The following is a 24038-nucleotide window of genomic DNA, read 5'->3' as shown; positions in this document are numbered from 1 at the left end:
TAGATATTATTACCACCTGTAATCCAATACTATTTAATCCAGTAGAATTTTCAGCTGTCTAAAAGACATTTAGACACTAGCCAATATCTTTAAAAAGAAAGAATTTTACTGCCAGGAAGATTTATGGATTTAAAAAAAATAAAACCTGTTAGATCATATGCTGAAAGCCATTATGTTCTTAAATGTTCACCCTCAATATCCCCACCCTAGACTGACTCCTAAAGGAGGACTAAACATGCACACACCCACTTCTGTCTCAGGATCCCAGGCAGATCAGCCCCCTCTTTTTCTTGCCTCATTTGCCTATAGTCAGGATTCGAAGCTCTTCAACACATTCCATTCATTCTCAATATAAATAAATACAAGAGTTAAAGGTTTGGGAAGCTTGGACTGCAGCCAATTTGCTTGGTTAACTGGACCCTTTGTGGAGTTTGAAGGGTGTTTTTAAAAAGAGGAAGGAAAGAGATCAATTTAAGAATCTTGGCTCAGCCTTGGAGTATTTCCTCCCAGCTCTGGCTAAACCTCAGCACAAAAGCCTGGACTGGGAGGCTGTGTAAACGGAGGAGGGACTCTGCATTGCTCCTCTCCTCCCGGACTAAGAGAGACATCCCCAGACAGAGCTTGGAGGCTTCGAAACCATGCTTTTCATTTGGGCTTTGGCTTTGATTTTAGTGCTTCAGGAGCAAGATTTTTCAGGTAAGTGATTCCAAGCTTGCAAGGAACAGACTGTAGGATAATTAACTTCTTGAGTGATGGGTTTGCATGGGGAAAAAAGTAGATAATTTCTTTTTATAGGTGCTGAAATCAAGTCAACAAGGATTTTACGTGAAGATGACATAGGTAGTGTTTGTAAAGCACTACATAGGTTTTTTTTTTTTTATATATAGAAGTTCATATTTTGTGCTATTAAAAGGCATGTGAGCATTACAGCTCTAGTTAGAAATGTTACAGAATAGGAGATGTTCCATCACTTGTGAAACATACCATCACTGAGCTATTGCAGAAATTTTAGCATCCACAGGCTGCTTCTAATGTCCTGCATGTTTATAATTATAGCTGTGGCAGTCTTAAATAATAATGTACATACAAAACCATCTTGAATTAACTCCACATGGGCACTGGGAGATAAATGTCCCAGGAGATCAGAAAGACATTTCCTCAAAAAAAAAATCTACTTTAATTTTCCATTAGTAATAACAACTTCTGTTTCTGGTGCTTTTGCAATTATTGACTTTTACTCGTTCCTGAGCTGTCTAAGCACATAAATCTAAGCATGCTGAAACCACGTGATGATGAGCCTAGAATAAGCACGTAGACAGAAAGCACACTGATATCTATGTTTAATTTTTATTAGTAGTACATCTAGCTCTGCGCTACCCTCTAACAAAATTGCAGCTGCTTTTATGGTGAGCACTGAAATCTATTCTCTAATCAAAATTTCCATTTGGCTGGTTCAACGATTTATAGTCCCCATGTAACCACAAACCTTGCATTGCTGAATGTTTGTTTTATGTGTTTTTTAATAACTAGAACCAATCATTATTTTACCTCTCCTATTACTTCTTGACAGCACTTAACTTTTTTGGATTTTATGACAAGGTAGCAGGTTTTCTTTACAACCAAAATAGTTTCTGAAAAAAACTAGTGGTACCTTTCCCCTCCCAAACCTAGGCCAACCTTCGCTGTTATTGTACAAGCCCACCAGGGATTATGCCAGCTTTCAGCCTAGATGGGGCACTGTAACTTTCCTTCACTTTATACGAGTTCATTACCCTTTTCTGCATTTTGTGGCTTTCAAGTAGGACTGGCTGCAAAACAGCGTTTGTGTTTCATGAAAGATTCTGAAATGTTGAAATCTGTTTTCATTCTGATCCAAACAAACATGAGCGAGACCATCCCAATAGCCAATTGACCAGGGTATTGATTGGGAGCAGCGGCTTGAACCTGGGCCTTACACATCCGAAGTGAGTACCCTAGTCATCAGGTTATGGGTATTCTGGGCCCTCTCTCTCTTGTCCCAACCTGAGAAAGTTTTCTCTGAACTAATACATCTCCACAAATTGGCATTTTCCACCGAAATCACGCATCTCTCAAAAATTCTCAACCTGCTCTACTGACAAGTAGCTTGATGAAGACTAGTGGTGACATGGCGTCTCCTAGGTTAACACACTTATGCTCCCTACATAATGGCTGTGCTTTGCTATGGTTTGCTGGACTATTCGATGGGGTTCTGCTACTGTTAAGGTGTACTAAGCAGCCCGGTGCTTTGCAATGGCTGCCCCCTCAGAACAACTCCGTTAATTCAACTCATTCAAGTACTCCAGGGTGATACCCCGGGCTGGGCAGCTCTATAAGGTGCTTTGTGGGCTGTTCTGAACTCGGTGCTGAATGACCTTAGATCAGCAACCAGACCTGGATGATCAGCATGCCTGAGTATTTGAGAGAGGAAAAATTGCTTCAGATCAGTCTATTCCTGCCCAGACGGGCTGCATGCATCTTACAATTGTGATGTGCTTTGCATCCAGGAGTCTACACTCCACTGAATACTTTTCTCAGCTGGAGAAGCAAATCCATAGTTAAGTTTTTAAGAGCATTTCCACTGTAAGCTAGATTTTTGTCCTCTATCCCTCATGTCATAAATCAATTGCGAGTTAGTTCACATCCCCCAGTCACGGACATTTAATCTCCATATGCAAGTCCAGAAGCGCTGATACACAGACTTCAGCAGATGCAGGGGTAACCTTTGGATGGGCTAGAGTTTACTTCACTGCCCTTCTCCTAGTGCCTAAAACCCCCCTATTCCCATAGCAAAGCACATGGAGACCCTGAATTCAGTCACTGAGGTTTTTCAGCAATGAATGCATAGGGTCAACACAATCAACTCCAAAAAGATTAATTAATTAAATTAAGTAGCAACTTTACATAATCTTATAATGATAAAGCAACACAAATAACTTAAGTGTTACAACATAACATGGCTACTTTATAATCCACATATATTATCTTCAGTTATACACAAATTAAATCTAAACAGGTCAGTCTCCACAGAAATGCCGTGAGAACTAACTCAGAGTTCCCAAAAGCAAAGGTTGAGTGCACCCAAGTCTGAGTTAGTCTTTTATCACCAAAATCTGTACAGTCTGCTGAGTCTAAAGCACTGCGACAATATCGTATTTCCTTTTGCTTGTAGAAACTGCCAACTGAAATCCATGCAGACTCTTCCTCTGCTGAAATCACTCAGTTAGCTAGTCAGCTAACTAATTAACCAACCACTTACTTTAAGTATGTAGATAAAAGAACCCCGCAGCAAAACCCTTCAGAGTTACGGGGGGGGGGGGGGGGGGGGGGGGGGGGGAACAGCCTGCTTTCTGCTCCTGGATTCAGTTTCTCCCAGCCCATACAGGGCACGTGGCCTTTTGTAAAGCAGCTGCCATGACTGCTTGCCCTCATGGAGTCTGAGTCCAGCTACAGGGAACTTATTGAGCATACCCAAAACTACCACACCCAATTCCAGAAAGTTCTGGGTGTGGAGAGCTAATTGTGCATCTGCGTAGCAACAATGAACCAGACAACTCATTCCTACCCCCATAGATCTCTTTAAGAGATATCTTCCTATTAAGCACCTAGGTTACATGGACATTGTTATCTGGGAGCTCTTATGGGGGAGTGAAAAGGAAGGTTGGCACAATAGAGGGGATGTGTCCGGATACAGGGAGGGCTCTGAGCAGAATAAGATCATACCAACAAAAGAACAGCCATGGTGGGTCAGACCAATGTTCCATCTAGCCCAGTATCCTGTCTTCCCGCAGTGGCCAATGCCAAGTGCTTCAGAGGGAATGAACAGAACAGATAATCAAGTGATTCATCCCGTCACCCATTCCCAGCTTCTGGCAAACAGAGGCTAGGGACACTTCAGAGCATCCCTGCCCATCCTGGATAATTGCCATTGATGGACCTATCCTCCATAAATGTATCTAGTTCTTTTTTGAACCTTGTTATAGTCTTGGCTTTCACAATGTTCCCTGACAAAGCATTCCACAGGTTGACTGCGCATTGTATGAAGAATCAGAGGTCTGAAGAAGGGGTCCAAGTAGGATTGGGCTCTTTACCAGATTTAATAAACCCTTCAAAAGTCCATGTTCCAGACTTTACATTCCATTAAGTGGAGTTTAGTTTATTATTAAATTCTGTGGAGTTTATAAACTCCACATGTAACAATCTTAACTCCCAAGCCAGCCAGGGGTCAGGTGCAATTTATAAACCCTGTGCTCTTCAGCTGTATTTATAAAGTGTAGTTGATCTGCTCTGGCTGAAGGAAGCATTAGGTTTAAATGTTGGAATATTGTACATTGAATATTAAATATTAAACATTAAATACAAGGCCCTCCTTAACTAGCAAAATTGCAATATTAGGGTTCCACTGCATTTTTGGAAGTGGATGGCTGACAGTGGAAAATCGCATAAAAGTAATAGTGGACTTCATTACTGCAAATAAGGTCTATTATTACTTTTCCATGGCTTGCCTGCAATTCAGCCGCAATATTTTGACAATCATCCTGCAATTCAAGTAGAGCCTTAAATATACCATATTTACACCACATGGAACAATAGGAAAATGTAATCTATCTCCCATCTACAGCAAGCTCTCAGGAGTAGCTAAGTACTGCCGGGGGGAGGGAACCACCTTTGCCTCACACAAAGGTTGCAAAGACATAAATTACTCCCCCTGTACTGTCCTATTTCCAGTATAAGCTACCTACTCACACAAACAGCCCATACAAACTACATTCAGTATGGAGCTGACAAGCTAACCCCAGAGCCTTCTGGCATGAGGGGCTACAACAGCTTTCACTCTCCTATCTACTAGATACAAATTAAGAGATGTCTCCTTAGGCCAAGAGACAATTTCTGTCTCATTATCTACTGTAAGAAAGATAGGATATAAAACGAACCTAGTTAAGCAACTGCTTAATGGAGTATGTGTACCACCTTTCTTGGGGTTCTTTTAAATTCAATTGCTTAACACAAGAACAGGATTCAAGAGATCAATTTAGTTTTATTATACATCCTTAACAGCAGCAACTAATAATAATAATAATAATAATATACGATATAAGAAGTCAAGAAATGGTATTGGACTATGATTTGGCTATAACCACAATAGAAAAATAATTCTTATATTCAGTCACTATATTGGTGACTTTTTTTAGATTTTATGACTAATTGTTGCTCAGAACAGGGCCTCACTTGTGTCAATTGGTTATCAGCTCTGGTGTTGCTAACACAACAGAGGAAAAACAAATCAAAGCTAGATCACAAAACAATTTGGTCAGTTATTCACATGCCAATTCACGCAAGTTTCCCTCCCAATCGATCTATGGTAGTCAACCCTTGTTACCTATTTCCTAATTAACAATATTAGTCCTAGGATCTGACTAACACTCCTACAGACAGAGTGCAGTTCAAAAAGCTTGCACTCTTGGTCTCATTTTATGTCTACATACACCTAGGACTTGAAAGGCTGTGTGAAACCATTGACTATGGTAGACACATGTATATTGTTCTATAATCCTAGTTAACAGTACCTTATTCAGTTTTAAAGTTACTTTACAGCAATCTTGATTGGAACCAGTTACAAAACAAGACACCCTGCAACTCTGTGACAATCTTTAGAACATATACAGGAGCATATACATTTCCTTACTAATTAGATACTCTGTTTCAGGAACTGATCAATTAACTGATTTGGGTCATCACTCAAGAAAAAGTCTGTACTGTATATTACTTATCATTAGATCTTTGCTCAGTCATCAATTTTCAGCTCTGTTATTGTATCAGGTAGAGTGAAGGATGGACACAAGTATAATCTTTTCCCAGTGCGCTAGCAGGAAACCCATATTGCTGAAAAATGGGAAGACAGTTGAATGTGCCTCTCCAAGACAGACACTTGATGTCACCAGGAGGGCTCCAAGGTGGCCAGCCTTGGAGCCCAGTCTTCTCCCTTCAAGTTTTTCTTTGGCTTTCTGGAAGCAATGTGCCAAAGGAGAAAGGTAGTTTTATCCTATTTCTGCTGGGTGGCGCAACTTGGTTCCTTTTCTTGGAGGTGCTGACATGGGCAAATCAGATGGTTACTCACACTTCTTCCAAAGATTCAAAATCTCCAACCAAAATGAAAGTCTTCCTCTCTCACCATCCAATCAGGGAACAAGACATCAGACACCACCCCATCTTAATGTTTTGTAGCAGCATCCATCACTCCAATGACTGAGTGCCTCAAACATCAGACTGGTCTTCTAAAAACTCTAATGTATAGTAGTACCAGTGCCACTACTTGCTGCTTATTTTCCTTCCAAATGAAGTCATCCATACGCTGCTATCCACTGACAACTGTCTTGTCAAGTGCCAGATGCAATCTACAGAACACAGTGCCTCAATCTCCAAAACAAAAAAAATTATATTTATAACAAATAAAATAAACGGGCACCTCTCCAAGGCTCTAGGCACCCATCCCATAAGTTACAAAACCAAATAAAGCTAATCCATTTGCAGGAGCACTAAACTCCCCTCTCCTTTCATAAATCTGCTTTCCTCCAAAAGCCCACCTCTGCAGCAGTTTGCACAAGTAGATTGGCAGCATGACCCGGAGGTCAATAGTCTTGCGCTATTTTGGACACATGTTCCAGAATCCAAGGCAGAGGACCCATCACAGAGAACGTTGTAGTACCTGCCCCCTCTCTTTTAAATCACTGTTGTCGTATGGAACAAGGAAAAGGCTAGTCTCTCAAGTACCAACATCCTAGGGCTTGTCTACACAGTAGGTTAATGCACTCTATGGGGGTGTGATTTCTAAAACACACTAATGTGTTGCACATTCATTGGTCTGCATAGACCCTGCTGGTAAGCACTAAAGGTTCCCCTCTGCACTTTAATGTAGAACCATTTCAAACAGCACCATGTTAAAGCACACCAGCAGGGTCTGCATGGACCAGTTAGTGTGCAAACCGTTAGTGCACTTGAGAAACCACACCTCCATAGAGTGCATTACCCCACTATGTAGGCAAGCCCCTAAGACATTTAGGGCTTTATAGACCAAAGCCAACAGCTTACACTGAACCCAGAAACAAGCAGGCAACTAGTGCAGATCATGACGCACCAGTGACACATACTATCACTGAAACATGGGCCACTGCATTCTCTATCAGTATAAATCTCCAGCTAGAAGCAAGTAGTTGCCCCAGGTAGAGTGCATGGCAGTAATTCCATCACGGGGTGACAAAGGCACGGATCACAACAGCAAGATCTGCATCCAGATTAAATGGTTGCAATCTCCTGGACAGTGCAGATAGCAAAAATATCCTTGGACCCTGCTGCTTCTGATTTTGCCTCCAAACAAAATACTTAGAGGCACCAAACAATGTTGCACAACACGTGCACACGATGGCAGAAATGATGCCAAAAAGGAAAACTAAGGACTGGTTTTGTAGTGTGCCTATTTCTTATGTTGTCTTTACCTGTATTATTAATTAATCTGGATACACAATCAGGGCTGGCTCTAGGCACCAGCAAAACAAGCAGGTGCTTGGGGCAGCACATTTCTAGGGGCGGCATTCTGGCGCCGGCCATCATAGGCACCGACCCGTGGCATGGAGAAAAAGTGCCCCCGCCGCCCCAGCTCACCTCCACTCCACCTCCGCCTGCCCCCCTGAGCGCGCTGCTGCCGTTCCGCTTCTCCCCCTTCCCTCCCAGGCTTGCAGGGTGCAAAACAGCTGTTTCACGCAGCAAAGCTGGGAGGGAGGAGAAGCCGAGTGGCGGGCGCTCGGGGGAGGCGGTAGTGGTGGAGCGGAGGTGAGCTGGAGCAGGGACTGGTTCCTCTACCCCTCGTTACTTCCTGCCCCCCCCCCAGTTACTTCCTAGCTCACCTCCGCTCTGCCTGCTCCCCTGAATGCGCCGCTGCTCCGCTTCTCCCCCCTCCCTCACCTGAGAGGGAGGGGGGAGAAGCGGAGTGGTGGTGCACCTGGGGGAGCAGGCGGAGCCGAGGTGAGCTAGGGCGGGAGGTCACGGGAGGAGCCGCAGGAAGCAATGGGGGGGGGGGAGGAATGCGGCACCCCTGGGGGAGGAGGTGGGGCCGGGGATTTGGGGAAGGGGTTTGGAAGGGGTGGAGTTGGGGGTGGGGGAGCACAAAAAAAAGGGGGGGGGCAGCCAAAAATTTTTTTGCTTGATGCGGCAAAAATCCTACAGCCGGCCTGTACACAATTGGAATTCCTTCTCTTGGTACTTCCCTTTTTCAGCGAAATGCTTTTAGCATTTATAGCAGGTACTGCATCAATAGCCCTAGTGATTGAAGTCCTAGAAATTAACTTTTTACAGTTAATGGGTAAATTCTTCCTCTCCAGTCTGCACTGCAGACCTTTATCTGTAGTTTGGGTCACTTTTGCATGTTCTACACTTGCTCTTTTTAGAATTTTCAGCAATGTTCTGCATTGCGAGTTGGAGGAGAATCAAGGTGCATTTGTGCAGATATGCAAATCCTTGCAACTACCTCTGGAATGGAGCACAGCAGCCTATGCACAATATGCCATAAACTCAAAACAATCTTTGCATGTAACTTATTACTCCACTGAGCCTCATCAATATAAATTCCTAAAATCCAATAGCTGAACATTGTATCTTAACTGGAGGTTGGGGGTGTGCGGATATAAGCAGACCCAGTTAGTGATACAATGAGTTCATCCAGTACCTTTAACCCTGGAGATGTGAGCGTAATTGAGACTTGGGATTCATGGAAGCTGAGTGATGCCCCTAGGTAAGACCCTAACCAGCATTGATCTATGTCACAAAATCACCATATATAGTCTACCAGATTAAGCATGGCAAACAGGGGCTCAGGGCAGAGCACGATCAACTATCTGAAGCTTGCAGTGGGCCTATTTTACACTAAACCTCCAGTTAGCTAACCACATTAGTCCCTTTTCATAAAGTGTATAATTTGCTGGGCTAACAAGTTATTTAAAGTGGAGCACAATAATTTAAGCAGGGAAAGGCAAAGCCCTTGGGAAGTCAGGGATTCAAGAAACCTCTCAAACTGTTGTTTTGGTTCACCATGAACTTTTCCTAAACCCACTCTAACCTCCCCACAACCCCATGGGTATTAAGGGACACTTGTGCTATGTATCAGGGCTAGAAGGATCCTTCTAGTCAATTCCCGCCTCCCCCCCCCCCCCGCCAAACATGCTGTTATCCGCATCAGTTACACCCTCTTCTCCCCTGATATATTATTCCCTCTTCCCCTCCACCTTTTGGATATTTTCAAGCTCTCACACTTGCCATCTGGTTCCTGTTTTAGTCTCACTTGTCTGTCATTTAGCTTTCAGTCTGCTCTTTTTTTAAATTTGATTTTTCCCCCTCCTCCCCACACACACTTTCTTGAGCAGATCACAAACCCGGTAACAATTCAAAGCCTCAGGGGTGATGGAATGAAGCATAGCGAGTGTTGCAGATTCATCAATTTGAAGGTCAGAATGGACAATTATGATAATTTAGCCTGACCTTTATAGGCCACAGAACCACACCTAGTAATTTCGGCAGCAAGCCCATAACTTCTGTTGAGTTACAGCATATATTTTTAGAAAGCTATCCAGTTTTCATGTAAAGACTACAAGTAATGGAGACTCCACCACATCCCTAGGTAAGTTGTTCCAATCGTTATTTACTCTCACTGTTTAAACAAACTTATTTCTAGTTTGAATTGGTCTAGCTTCATTTTCCAACCATTGGACCATATTATGCCTTCTTTTAGGCTGAAGAGCAAGTTACTATCAGAAATTTCTTCACCAGGTAGCTACTTGGAGTCTGAGTTTGCGTATCCCTAATACTAAATCAAGTTATAACGAAGTTTGGGTTTTTTGTCAAGTAAATAAAATTATCTAAAGCTTTCCACTTACTGGCAGAGAAGCGATAAGTGACCTCTGTGAATTTGGAACTGAACCTATGCAAACAGGCACACATTTAAGGGAAGGCATGTTTGGAAGATAATCACTACCTGGATCAGAGTGGGCTCTGTATGACATTTTTTTTTATTGGAGTCAATGATATTACTAATCTTAATCGCTTCATCCCCAGTGGGATTTTTCTTACTTGAACAGCTCCACTCCACCCTTGGCTACAGTCCAACAGCACAACTGGCAGTTATATTTTAAGATAAACCAGAGATAATTCTCCTTTGACATACATACATACATACATATAATTATTAAACGATTAGATGTTGATTCGAGTGTGCTGTTAACCAACTTGGCTAAACGTACACCTGGGTGTGGGCAGCTGTTATGCAAACTTCCCTTCCCACTAGTCTTCTGCAAACAAATAATCAGTCTTGACCTATAACACTGTCATAGGCATCTGTGTGCTGCAATTTGTGCTTGCGTTAGAACAGAGGTTATTACATGGGTGGCCGCGAGCAATCAGCCTCCACCCCAAACCCCACTTCACCTCCAGCATTTATAATGGTGTTAAATATATATAAAAAAGTGTTTTTAATGTATAAGGGGGTGGGGGGTCACACTCAGAGGCTTGCTGTGTGAAAGGGGTCACCAGTACAAAAGTCTGAGAACCCCTGCATTAAAATAAGGACATATGTTCTCAGAACTAAACTAGGAAGATCTTTTACTTGTGAGTTGAACCAGTAACATGACAGCCTAATGGAACACTGATCTTGGGAGTAACACAGGGTTTGTCCTCACTGCAAAGTCAACGCATGATATAACTCAAGTCCCATCCATGCACAAAAACCCATGTGTGATGATGCTTTTAACTCAAGTTGGCTGAAGTGTCGGTGGTAAAGACTAAAGCTCAGATTAGAACAACTCGTCAGTGTTAGCTTGTGTCCACACTGCAGAGTGGTCATGTTATCTCCACTTGAGTGGCGGTAGTCCTCCAATGGCTTCCCACAATTTCCTCCATCTGCCCAGAAAGGACAAACAATGTCTCCCACAGTTCACCGGAAAAGAATTGATAGAGCAGCTCAACTTACTGCCGTGTAAAGAACCATGGGACATGCCCCCAGAAGCCTTAGTGCCACTCATGGGTGAGTGCATTGCCAGTGGGACACGGCAGCTCGAACGTTATTTCATAGCGGCTGTTCTCTCTGGAGCAAGGCTAACTCCAAAGGAATAGCTTGAGTGTAGATAACGAGTTAACTCTGCAGTGAAGACATACCCACAGAGGGGTGCAAGTAAATTTTTTTTTTGTTTAGTTTGCTATGTCACAGCCAGCTTTTGAAAGCAGTTACAGGAAATTACTGTTACAATTTGGATTAGACTGGCCCATATGGAGATCTACAGCCGAGAGAGCTTCCCTACATGTCATCAAGCAAAAAGTTTCAGCTGATGAGCCACGTTATGTCTAAAATCACTATGTAACCCAATATCAAATGTACACATCATCATTTACTGGTACAGCATGGCAAACATTCAACCCATTACTGAAAGTTGCAGGCCTGATTCTCTCCGTCACTGTGTGCAGTCATTTACACCAGTTCAGTTCTCATCCAGCTACAGTAACAGTGGGAGGCTAGTGTAGACAAGGCACATGTGGCTGCTGACTTTTCAGCAACCACATCAGACAAACTTGGTGCTTCACGTTGGCAGCCACCCGGAGCTTTGTCTACTTGTTTCCACCAGTGGTAGCAATAACCAGCAGTGGTAACACTGGGGACATTCAAAAACAAACAAACAATCTGGTATATTAGAACTGGGGGCTGATCATTTTAACAGCATATGGAAGCTATCTGCAGGAAATGACAGAGTGCAACTGTTTGTAAGGGGAGGAAGGAGCCCAAGGTGGGCCAGGTATAACAGCAGCCACGGCCCTAAAAACCTCACCAAGGTTTGCAGTGTTATTTCATATTAGCCTTTTGGCTAAGCCCAAATGAATTAACAGTTAATTACTGTAACTATCCCCTATTAAAAGACTAAGTCCTGTCCTCTAGGAATGGAAAAGACCTACTAGATCAGAATCCATCCCAAAATTACTCCATCTCTTTCCTACATTTCCATGAGAGATTTTTGTTAACAGTTGATTCAGAGATTTACCAATTTCCTGGTCCCTCTATAGGTGCAGGCTGTACCACACAAGGAATTTAAAGTTACTCAACTCATTGGCATAGACAATTCAGTACAGAGATTTTAATCAAGAGAAAGGGAATGGGGGAAAAGGACAGCATAGTGCATGTAGCAGCCTTTTAAAAGTTTCCAACTGCATATACAATGGTCATAGAAACTGTAAGTAACTCTTAATAACACATGAACGTAGTTACCCTGTTACTGCAAAAAGATTAAATTTTCTGAAAAATAAGCCCTCTTTCTTAATAGTTAAGCTATTTAGCATAGAGTTGTAAAAACCATTTGAATATTAAGATGTTGACCTCCAGAGTGAGTAGTTTGGGTTTTAAGAGTCTGCTTAGCATTTCTCTTGCAAGAAGTAGACTGAAGCCCAGGGGTCTTGGACTTTGAGTTTGGAGAGAAATTTGGCCCAAAACTACTGATTTTTCCTCCAGATTGAAACATTATTGCAAAACATCTGAGGGATCTAGTCTGCTAAGTAAATACAACTGCTTGGAAGACAAGATAGTTACTTCAAAGTTTTTTCTCTTGGAGAATAGCCTGACAACCAGAGGTCAATCATACATACATACACACACACCCCCCTAAATTTCCAAGAGTGACTAGTGATTTTGAGTGCCTAATTTGAAACACTGTCCCACCCTCTGAAAACCAGGCCCCTTTAAGCTATCAAATTGAGCACCCCCCAAAAAATTCACGTTATTTTTGAAAATGTAATAGTGTATAAAATCTATGTATTGCAGTACAAAGAGCAGCTGGCCTTCAAGAGTTCTTTATTATAAACTGCCTACTTAATCTCCCAATGAAATGTACCTGCCCTATTTTGGAAGGACTGCTGACTCATCCTGGCCCCACCAAGTGCACACCTGCTTAGAGCAGCACTCAGGTCAAGCAGCGTCATGTTGAGGTGCAGCCTACAGAATAGAATCTCACTGGCACCCAGACAGACAAGGCAAAGTAAAGACAAAAGCTGGTTCTTTGAAGAAGGCCTAATTGTACCATCCCTGCTTCTAACTACCATTTTGCCACATCGTAGTCAGCAGTATTCTCCATGGCTGCTAAGTCAGGGCCAAGATGTAAGGAAATCTAGTTGTTCCAGGCACTGCAGACTGTTGGAGGAGTTAGAGAAGCAGAGAGAACCCCAAGGTCACAGTCTGTGTCCAGCAGCACAAGTAGTTACCTTTCCATTCATGCCAATAGAGCCCTGTGTTTTCAATAACCTACATGAACATTATAAGGATCATAATGAGAGGAGGCAGCATTGGCTAAACACTAACTTCCTTGCATTCTCTTTCCATAAAGTGAGAAAATGAATCTGACACTTAAGTTGAAGCTGACCAAAAGCTACTTTAACAAATGTACACAACAGATGCTGGGTCCCTACTCAGACCTTCCCATATCCTCCTGATCCAGCCACCTACCATTAGATTATCCCAGTAATCAACACTAAAGAGAATAATATTCCATTGTGGGATTTTTACATGGGGTTACCTTCCTGCATTTGCTGTACCAAGCTCAGAACACAAGAGTTCAATGTACATCAGAGGTTATTATAGATGGCAACATTCCTTTCCATTTGCATGAATTATGTGAATACCGCACATTTTACTTTTACAGCATTTACCCATTGTGGTTAAACCTGGGGAAGTTCTCAACAAGCTGAATTAGAAACTGTTTCCTTCACAAACAACAAGGAGTCTGGTGGCACCTTAAAGACTAACAGATTTATTTGGGCATAAGCTTTCGTGAGTAAAAACCTCACTTCTTCGGATGCATCCGAAGAAGTGAGGTTTTTACTCACGAAGGCTTATGCCCAAATAAATCTGTTAGTCTTTAAGGTGCCACCAGACTCCTTGTTGTTTGTGAAGATACAGACTAACACGGCTACCCCCTGATACTTGTTTCCTTCACAGCTGACCCGCCGCTACACTCTGTTAATAAATCAGCTCTGAGTCTCATATATGCAGTGTTCTCATCAGCATACATGTAACTTTTGAAAAGAATAACAGCAGGCAAAGTACACATGCAATTCTCCTTGACCTAGGTCTTCTAGACAGGAAAGACTGCAGTTCACCATGCTGCTGAATCAGATCAGGCTTAAATCTGTAAATATTGGAGCTGGAGAGAGATTTTATTATCCTCTTTCAGCAGAATGGAGCTTACCCCATTATGATAGTCTTGCATAACTGTCAAGCTCTAAGTACATATGACAAATTACTGTTTCATAGTTGATCTGTGCAGTCAATTCCTATAGCCAGACTCTGGTTTTACTTTTAGTTAAGATAGCATAAAAATGTTTCCAGAACATCAATAGTGGCAACAAAATATTGATGACTGTAGTGTTCTGTATCCATTTGCAGAATAGTTAGTAGCTATGTACAAGCCAAATTCCAGCAGTCCTTGCCGAGAGTTAAATTGGCATATTACTTTAGTAGGATTCAGTCCCAGCAGCACCACCTATTGGTGAATTCACTGAAACAAACCAAAATCTACCTTCAAAGAGAAGAATGGAAATGGTCTTTATTTAAGCACTGACTAGCCCATTTTAAAATAAAAACCAGATCACATTCTAGATTAGAAAAAATTAATCTAGCTTCAGAAAATTTCTTCTATCAGTGACACTCTAGCCTAGTGGATGGGGGGATGCAGTAAATGTGATATATCTGGCTCCTAGTAAGGCTTTTTGACACAGGCCTACATGACATTTTTATAAGCAAACTAGGGAAATGGGATCTAGATGAGATTCCTATAAAATGGGTGCACAATTAGTTGAAAGACTGTACTCAGAGTAGTTATTAATGTTTCACTGTCCACCTGGGAGAGAGTATCTAGTGGAGTCTTGCCTGGGTTCAGTCCTGAGTCTGGTATTATTCAATACTTTCATTAATGACTTGGATAATGAAGTGGTGAGTATGCGTATAAAATTTGCATATTACACTAAGCTTGGAAAGGTTGCAAGCACTTGAGAGGACAGGATTAGAATTCAAAATGATCTTTGGAGAAGATTGGAGAATTGGTCTGAAATCAACAAGACGAAATTCAGTAAAAACAAGTACTTCACTTTGTAAGAAAAAAAACAAAATCAAATGTACCACTACAGCATGGAGAATAATTTTTAGGCAGCAGTAGTGCTGAAGAGGATCTCGGTTATAGAGGATCACAAGTTGAATGAGTAAACAATGTGATGCAGCTGCAAAAAAAAAAAAAAAGCCATTATCATTCTGCAGTGGGTTAACAGTAGGTTTACCATATTTCAGCAAGCAAAAAAAGAGGACGGGAGGAGCCCCGCCCTAGCCCTGCCCCCATCCTGCCCTAGCCCCTCCCACTTCCCGCCCCCCTCAGAACCCCCAACCCTCCCCCTGCTCCTTGTCCCCGACTGACCACTCCTGGGATCCCTGCCCCTAACTGCCCCCCAGGACTCCACCCCCTACCTAAGCCTCCCTGCCTCTTGTCCCCTGACTGCCCCCTCCTGAGACCCTCCCCCCATCCTAACTGGCCTCCTAGGATCCTACCCCCTACCTGTCCCTTGACTGCCCCAACCCTTATCCACACCCCCAGACAGACCCCTGGGACTCCCACGCCCCATCCAACCACTCCCTACCCCCTGACAGCCCCCCCCAGAACTCCCGACCCATCTAAACCCCTCTGCTCCCTGTCCCATTGACTGCTCCAATCCCTCTCCCCACTCCTGCCCCCTGACAGCCCCCCCACAACTCCCACCCCCCCTCGCTCCTTGTCCCCTGACTGCCCCCTGCTCCTAACCGCCCTCCAGAACCCCACCCCCTACCTAAGCCTCCCTGTTCCTTGTCCCCTAACTGCCCCCTCCTGAGACCCTCCCACCCTAACTGCCCCCCCGGACCCTACCTGTACCCTGACTGCCCAAAACCTTATCCACACCCCCCCAGAAAGCCCCCCTCCGAACTCCCGACCCCCCCCCCCCGGCTCCCTGTCTCTTGACTGCCCACCCCAGAACCTCCCTGCCCCTTCTCTGACCCCCTGGCCCCCTTACCCTGCTGCTCAGACCAGCGTGCCGGGGAGGAGGAGCAGGGGGAGGAGCTCCAGACTGCCGGTGCGAACGGCCAGCTGGTGATCTGCAAATGCAGGGAGGGAAGGAGGGAGTGCTCTCAGCTGCAGGGGAGAGGAGGGGGAAGCAGAGGAGGGGCTCTCTCTGGCTGTTGGAGCCCCATGTAAATGGCACCATCCGGCCGGCTGCCCTGTTAGCCGTGCGCGCTCTGCATGGGGGGTGGTGGGGAAGTCCGGACATTTACAAATTCCCCCCGGATGCTATTTTTAACTCTAAAAGCTGGACAGGTCCGGGGGAATCCGGACGAATGGTAACCCTAGTTAACAGGGGTGTCATATGGAAGACATGGGAGGCAATTGTCCCACTGTACTCCACACTGGTGAAGCCTCAGCTGGAGTAATGTGTCCAGTTTTGGGCACCACACTTTAGGAAACATGTGGACTAATTAAGGAGAGTCCAGAGGGGAGCAATAAAAATGATAAAAGATTTATGACCTATGAGGAAAGGTTAAAAAACTGGATATGTTTAGTCTTGGGAAAATATGACTAAGCGGGGGATCAGATAACAGTCTTCAAACATGTTAAATGTATAAAGAAAACAGACAATCAATTGTTCTTGTTCTACTTTCACTGGACCGGGAGAAGTAATGGGCTTAATCTGTCACAAGGGAGATTTAGGTTAGTTATTAGGAAAAACTTTCTAACTGTGAAGGTAATTAAGCTCTGGAGTAGGGTTCCCAGGGAGGTTATGGAATCCCCATCACTGAAGGATTTTAAAAGACAGGTTGAACAAACACCTTTCAGGGATGGTCTAGGTTTATTTGGTCCTGCCACAGCACAGGGGGCTGGACTCGCTGACCTCTTGAGGTCGCTTCTAGCCCTACATTTCTAGGATTCTGTTCAAGTAACAACTTTTAGTGCAACTATTGTGGCTCTTAGCCACTTTATAACTGTACTTAAGAAATTCAATAGAATATTCAGCAGCTAATATATAATATTGTACACATTTCCCCTCCCCACAGCTTGTAGTAGAGCGGGAGGCGGGGGGGCGGGGAAGGGAATGGAAAAGGTGGTAAGCAAAGAATCACTCCTGAGACTAATTTATTTAAAGTTAACTTGGACAATGTAAAGTAGGTCTAAGCTTGATGGTGAGTGAGATCACTGACATTTTGACTAGAGCTCTGAGTTGGAAGAAGTGTGTATTTGAAATGCAATATTCAAATTGCCCTCTCCCAGTAAGCACTACAGTAACTCTTCGCTTAACGCTGTAGTTATGTTCCTGAAAAATGTGACTTTAAGCGAAACGATGTTAAGCAAATCCAATTTCCCCATAAGAATTAATGTAAATGGAGGGGTTAGGTTCCAGGGAATTTTTTTTCACCAGACAAAAGACTATATTATATATACAGACACTCCCTCACTTACGCAAGTTTTCCATTCTGGAACACCTTGCGTAACTCAAATTTTGCGTAAGTTGGAAATATATACCCCACCATTACGCAAAAAACACCCTCCTATTTTTAGCTTATGGAACTTTTTCCGGTAAGTGCAGATTTGCGTACGTCGCGTTTGCATAACCCAGGGGGCATCTGTACACACACACACACACACACACACACACACTATAAGTTTTAAACAAACAATTTAATACTGTACACAGCAGCGATGATTGTGAAGCTTGGTTGAGCTGGTGAAGTCAAAGGGTGGGATATTTCCCAGGGAATGCCTTACTGCTAAATGATGAACTAACATTTGGCTGAGCCTTCAGGGGTTAACACATTGTTGTTAATGTAGCCTCACACTCTACAAGGCAGCACAAATGGAGGGAGGGGAGACAGCATGGCAGAGAGAGACAGAGACACTCACTGTGTGTGTGTGTGTGTGTGTGTGTGTGTGTGTGTGTGAGATGCACATTGCCCCTTTAAGTATTCTGACCCCACTCTAAGTACATTGCCTTTTTAAGTAGGTCAGCAAGTTGAGACAGCAGCTGCTGCCAGCAAGCTCCCTTTGTCCTGAGGCCTGTTGTGTCCCCCTGCGCTCTATAGAGATGGGGCAAGTGGGGGACAGGAACAGGGGAGAGGGGGACACCCTGACATTAGCCCCCTACTTCCTCCCCCCCCCCACCACACAGCAAGCAGGAGGCTCCCGGGAACAGCTCCAAGGTAGAGGGCAGGAGCAGCACATGGCAGTGGAGGGAGGGACAGCTGAGCTGCTGGTAATTGATAGCCTGCTGGGCGGCTGCCGCACAGGGAACTTAAGGGAGTGGGGAGCGGATAGGGGGGCTGCCAGTCCACCCTGGTTCCAAACCCTCACAAGCTAGCTGCAACAGGCTGCTCTTCCTGCAAGCAGTGGACAAAGCAGGCAGCTGCCAAACGACGTTATAAGGGAGCCCTGCGCAAATTTAAACGAGCATGTTCCCTAATTGATCAGCAACATAACAAGGAAACAACGTTAACCAGGACAACTTTAAGTGAGGACTTACTGAATTCTATATTGTGGAGCAAGAAGACAGGCAGAATGGGCTAGTGGATAGGGCACTAGATTAGGAGTCAGGAGCCCAATGTTTCCCATCCCAGTTCTTCCTGTGACCTTGGATGAGTCATTTCACCTCGCAAGTTCCTATCTTTCCCCTCCCAGCCTTTACCGCTCTTGTCTTTTTGGGTTGCAAGCTCTACAGAGTGGGCCTGTAGGCTCAGCTGACATATAAATAATAATAAAATCTCTTCACTCAACACTCAAAGTTACTCAGAGCAACTTTGGCAAACTTTTCTTCTGATTGTACAAACATGGTTTCTAGGAAAGCCTATTCCAAAGAGAAGGTTAATGATATTGGGTGGGGAGAGACTAGGGGTAAACATAAGCTAGGATGCACATTGATCAGGACACGCAGGAAAATGAAGACCGACATATGGATGATTTAAGCAGCAGGCTTAACTTTATTAATGTAACAGTGAACATGGGCCCTCTCTGCCCCGGCTCTTTCATATCAGGCATTTAAGTGGGTCCAGTGCAGCTTTACAGGAATCTTACCATATAATCCAGGGGTAGTCAATAAGTGGACCTCAGGCCAAACCCTGACCACCAGATGCTTTTGAATGGACCCCAAAATCTTTTTATTTACTTATTTTCTTCTCAGGAGACTGGACCTTGACTATAGCTTGACCAAGATATCTGGACCTTGATGAAATAATTGACTACCCCAATATAACCATAACTCCCTCTCCTCTGTGATGGGGGACAAAGGGTTCCTGAAGAAGGACCTGTCAACAAATCTTCAGGACTTGAATTTGCTCATATGCTAATGAGATCCCAGGTCTTTTATTTCTGGGAGCTAGCCTCTCTCTCTCCCTCCTCCCCCCTGTATGGCTTCAAGTTGAGCAATGCAGATATTCTTCTTCTACATTTTGGCCACTCTCTACCTTTCCCTCAGCCCTGTGGGCTGGTGCCAGCAATAGCCACCAGATATGGGAGTTGGCTCAGCCCTTATAGGTATTGATAGAAAAAACTCCCAATTACTTCCATGAGTGCTAGATCAGGCCCTTTTAAATAGCAGAATGTGTCACTGTTACAAGATGTTTCTCCACTATTTCTTTAGTGTTTGTCAGTCATCTTTTAATAGGAGCTTCTTAAAATTAACTCATTATTATTTGTTTAGAATCAGAGTTTAAAGCCAGAAGGGACGCCTAGATCATTTACTCTGATCTCCTACATACCACCAATGCCATCCAGCACTCACACACTAAACCAAACAATGGAAATGAGACCAAAGGAAATGAGACCCACATTGCTCTGGGTTCTGTACAAACACAGAGACAATCCCATCCCAAAGACCTTAAAAGGCTAAATAGACAAGATGTGTGGGGTGAATTAATTTGCTCACAGCAGATCAGTGGCAGAGCTGGAAATAGAACACCCGTCTCCAGCTCACACCCTTCTCCACAGGACTGTCCTGCCTCCTGTCCTTTCACATTCAGCATTCCAATCTGAAATGCTTGTGTCTGTGGAGGTACCATTAATTATGAAATTCTTTTAAAAGAACTCTTATAGGATTTTACACAAATGCTTACAAAACCCTAAAGCAGCAGAGCATAGACACGAAAGAATTATTAAAGGAAATTCATCATGAGATGGCTACATTAATTAATGAATGCTGACAGACTCCTAATCCATACCCAGGGTCCTCTCAGAGGCTACAGACAAGAAAATGAAAAGTGCACTAATAAGAAGTGAAAGGAGCTCATTAGTGCCCTCAATCAAGTTCCTGAGTAAATTAAGAGGAAGAGCAATGCAAACAATCAACAGCACTACTAAGCAGATAAACAAAGATTAACCACATTGTAAACAGCCCCACAGACACACCATTTGTCAATAAAACATCATTTGTACACGTCTTGATTATTTCTCCTCCCTGCTGTGAAACTAGAGCAACAGACACTTGTTCAATGGCAATAGGGCATCACCAAACAGATTGTATCCCTTCAAGCAGCATAAGCAAACAGGCATGCCCTTCCAGGCCAGGGTACACCATTTTCCTTGGAGAAAGGCTGGTATAGAGTCATGTGGAAGTACAGCTACACCGCCTTGACCCTCAGGATCTACATTAGTAGAGATACAGCAATGTTATGGAAAGCACAGAATATGCATATAGCAAGGGCTACACATGGCATGGAAGAAAATCAATGGTCTCAAAAAGCATACAGCTTGATCCCAACAACCCCAGTGTGTGTACCACAACATAACACCCCAGGGCCTGGCTTAGGAGGCTTAGTTATTAGGACCACAGGTTCAAAAATCCTATGTTGATATTTCATTGCATTCTCTTTAACATCCCACGAGCCCTTCAGTCATTAGAATTCCAAGCTGAGCTGCCTGATGAAAGGTTATCAACCATTAGCAATAGCAAAGCCCCATCGCATCACTGTAATTGTTTCCACAGCTGCTGCAGATCCTGTCAGCATACCACCTGGAAGTTCAGGGAGGAGCGACTGGTGCAATGAACACAACACAATCCATAGGCGCTTAGATGTGATCGAAGAGGTAATAACTGCTGCCACCTGGCCCCAAACCTTAGTCCTAATAGGCTGACCAAAAAGGTGGGCAAAAGGCCACATTTTCAGGCAGTTTTCCTTCCCGGATTCAGTTTAGCCAGACCTTCCAGAGGGGGCAAGGGCTCTTGCACTATCTGCAGCAGACCTAAATGCTTAAAGGCAGGAGATAAAATCTTGGTGCCTCTGAAGTCAATAGGAATTTTGCCACTGACTTCAGAGGAGCCAGGATTTCACCCACAGGACATCTGTAAGTAGCTGGACCAGAGCTTCCATGGTTGTGGTTCACCACTCCAGGCCAATGGGGGTGGCGGGAAGCGGCGGCTAGCTCATCCCTCGGCCCACGCCGCTTCCCGCCGCCTCCATTGGCCTGGAGAGGCGAACCGTGGCCAGTTGGAGCCGCGATCGGCCAAACCTGCGGACGCGGCAGGTAAACAAACTGGCCCGGCCTGCCAGGGTGCTTACCCTGGCGAGCCGCATGCCAAAGGTTGCCAATCCCTGCATCAGATCATTATTAATTGTGTGAGAACATTAACACCAGTTCCTTGCAGACTTCATGGCTGAAGAAGGCTGGGCTATTGCAGATGCTTAAAACACAAATAAAGGCAGTGAATGGATTTCTAGTCAAGTCTGTCCCTTTATTGTCTTGCCATAGTGTAGGAAGCACCTGCAATACACAATTTATGTTCAGCACCAAGTATTTTCAATGAGAACATGGGCTGGCACCTAATCTGCCTTTTCTCAGTTCTTAACAGGCAGGCCCTCCACCCAGCACCTCTGACCTAGCTTCTCCATTGGTTGTGTTTTCCTGGGTGCTCTGCTGGCTCAAACAAACACATCCTTTCTAACCCACCCTCCAAAAGCCAACATTACAAACAGCTCAGTTTATTGAGATGCTACACGTAAAAAAACCCCCCAAAATTCAATGAAAATTCATCTCTCATGGCCACCAGAGGTCAGTATGACACAAAAGTTATTAAATCAACAGGCAGTTCAACTGACTGGATGAGTACAGGACTTAAACACAGTTGTAGCTAATATCCTGACCCTCAGTTAGTTGTTTTACAAGCAGGCTTGATAGTCTTTCCCCTCCATCCTATCCTGACTTCCTTGCCTCTGTTTTTATTAGCAGGTAGAGAAAACAGTCGAGTATCTAGAGTCAGAAGTGAAGACATTACTGAAGGACATCAGTGAAACAGCATGGAGTGCCCCAATTGCTCCTGGAATCCCCCTCATGGACATTTTTGATGGTCTGTATCTCCTAGGGATAGTATGTAGTAAGGTCAGCAACAATTTTTGTTACACTACACCAAAATATCCTATTTCTCCCCCCAGTTGTAGCCCGACATATAGTCTTTTGAAAAATCACTGGCAAGATTACATTTTTGATAGCCTGAGTTTACTTTTGAAATGCAGAGCTTGAACACCAAATGCATGCATGCATGCATGCATGAAGAGCATCTGCAAACCAGCAGGCCCAGAGAGGTGAAGTGACTTCCACAAGGTCCCATTTCTATACAAAATATCAGGGAGTAGCCGTGTTAGTCTATATCCACTCAATGCATCTGAAGAAGTGTTTTTTACCCACGAAAGCTCATGCCCAAATAAATCTGTTAGTCTTTAAGGTGCCACCTGACTCCTTATTACTTCTATACAAAATATTTTATTGCACGCATGACCTGTCATATGTGGTTTGTTCTCTCCCCCATTCACTCTTCAAAGGAAAAAAAAAACCTGTGCATGAAATATTGGGTTTTGTTTTGGTGAATTTTTTGGTTATTTAATGTACACACAGCTGGGTGTTTTGAGAAGGCAGGTTGCAGAAGTGTGCCTTGCAAGCATTGGCACATGGACCTTGGTTCATGCGAGAGTTCATTCCAGTGCCTCAGCCCCCCTGAGAAATCTGTATTCAGGTCAGCATCAAGAGCTGGGTTTAGGACCAAGGGCTCCTGCATCCCAGTCCAGTGCCTATTCATTAGACCATGCTGCCTCTCCATTAACCACAGTTACTAGTCAGTAATTAATGCTCTCCCTTACATTAACTATAATTTTTTCCAAAAATGAAAAATTTCGAGGGACTACAGAATGGAAGTCAGATGTAACCGGTTTTGTAGAATTAGGAAAGAAGACAATGTTCTTTATATTTTACAAGGTATAATATACACTATTGTGCGGGGAGGGAAGAAATTGTTGACTGGTCCAAGAATTGCAGAGAGACTGCAGGCATCTCCCCTCTGTGACCCAATGAATCAGTAGAGCCTCTCTCATACTTAAAGCCAGTCTCTTATTTGTTCTTTAAAGTGTCAAAAACCTCACACACGTGAAGTATCTATTTGGCCTTCATATCACCAAAAATAATATCAAATCTTCTTCCCACAGATGCCAGCTGAGCACCATGACAATGGAAGAGAACAGAATTTAATAATATTCCCAAGTATGGCTGTCTTAGACAGTTGCACTTTGTTGCTTTAATAAGCCTTGTAGGATTTCTAGAGATTGAAGAGGGATGAAGAACACTGAGAAGTCAATTACTTTGCATTTGTGCTTTTTAATAAAAACAATTGCTTTTCAGACATTGTTTTAAAGCTTTATCACAGAAGCAATCCAGACCCCACACTTGACGAAACGTGCATTTGGAGGGTGAGATTTTCAAAGATGCCTTGACATCAGCAGTTTTGAAAATTTCAGCCTGATCCTCTTTCCTTATTACCTGGGCCAGATCACACCTGACAAACTCAACTACCACAATCTCAAAGTCCAGGAAGCGGCTGTTACTCCTTTCTACCTAAGAATTCAGCTCTTGTCAATCGTGTGTACTGGTGAAGACATGTATTCAATTATGGTTTCCGTT

The 24038-nt window shown here is 43.7% G+C and overlaps 1 protein-coding gene across 2 annotated transcripts; it reads left to right on the top strand.

The window, feature by feature from the left end:
* The first annotated feature begins 285 nt into the window (after nt 1-285).
* PLAC9 (placenta associated 9) lies at nt 286-23758 on the top strand. 2 transcript variants are annotated; one of them, XM_054033743.1, is made up of 4 exons: nt 286-696; nt 21079-21179; nt 22320-22437; nt 23567-23758. In XM_054033743.1, exons 1-4 carry the CDS (start codon nt 639-641, stop codon nt 23575-23577), a joined length of 288 nt encoding a protein of 95 aa, XP_053889718.1. In that variant the 5' UTR covers nt 286-638; the 3' UTR covers nt 23578-23758. The 2 variants fall into 2 exon arrangements, with proteins under 2 accessions (XP_053889718.1, XP_053889717.1); XM_054033742.1 differs by having other exon boundaries at nt 293-696; nt 22317-22437.
* Nucleotides 23759-24038: the final 280 nt, after the last annotated feature.

Source organism: Malaclemys terrapin, chromosome 7 (genome assembly GCF_027887155.1).
Source record: "Malaclemys terrapin pileata isolate rMalTer1 chromosome 7, rMalTer1.hap1, whole genome shotgun sequence".
NCBI lineage: Eukaryota > Metazoa > Chordata > Testudines > Emydidae > Malaclemys > Malaclemys terrapin.
Note: the sequence above shows the minus strand (reverse complement) of the source record. Positions and strands in the feature narration are given on the sequence as shown.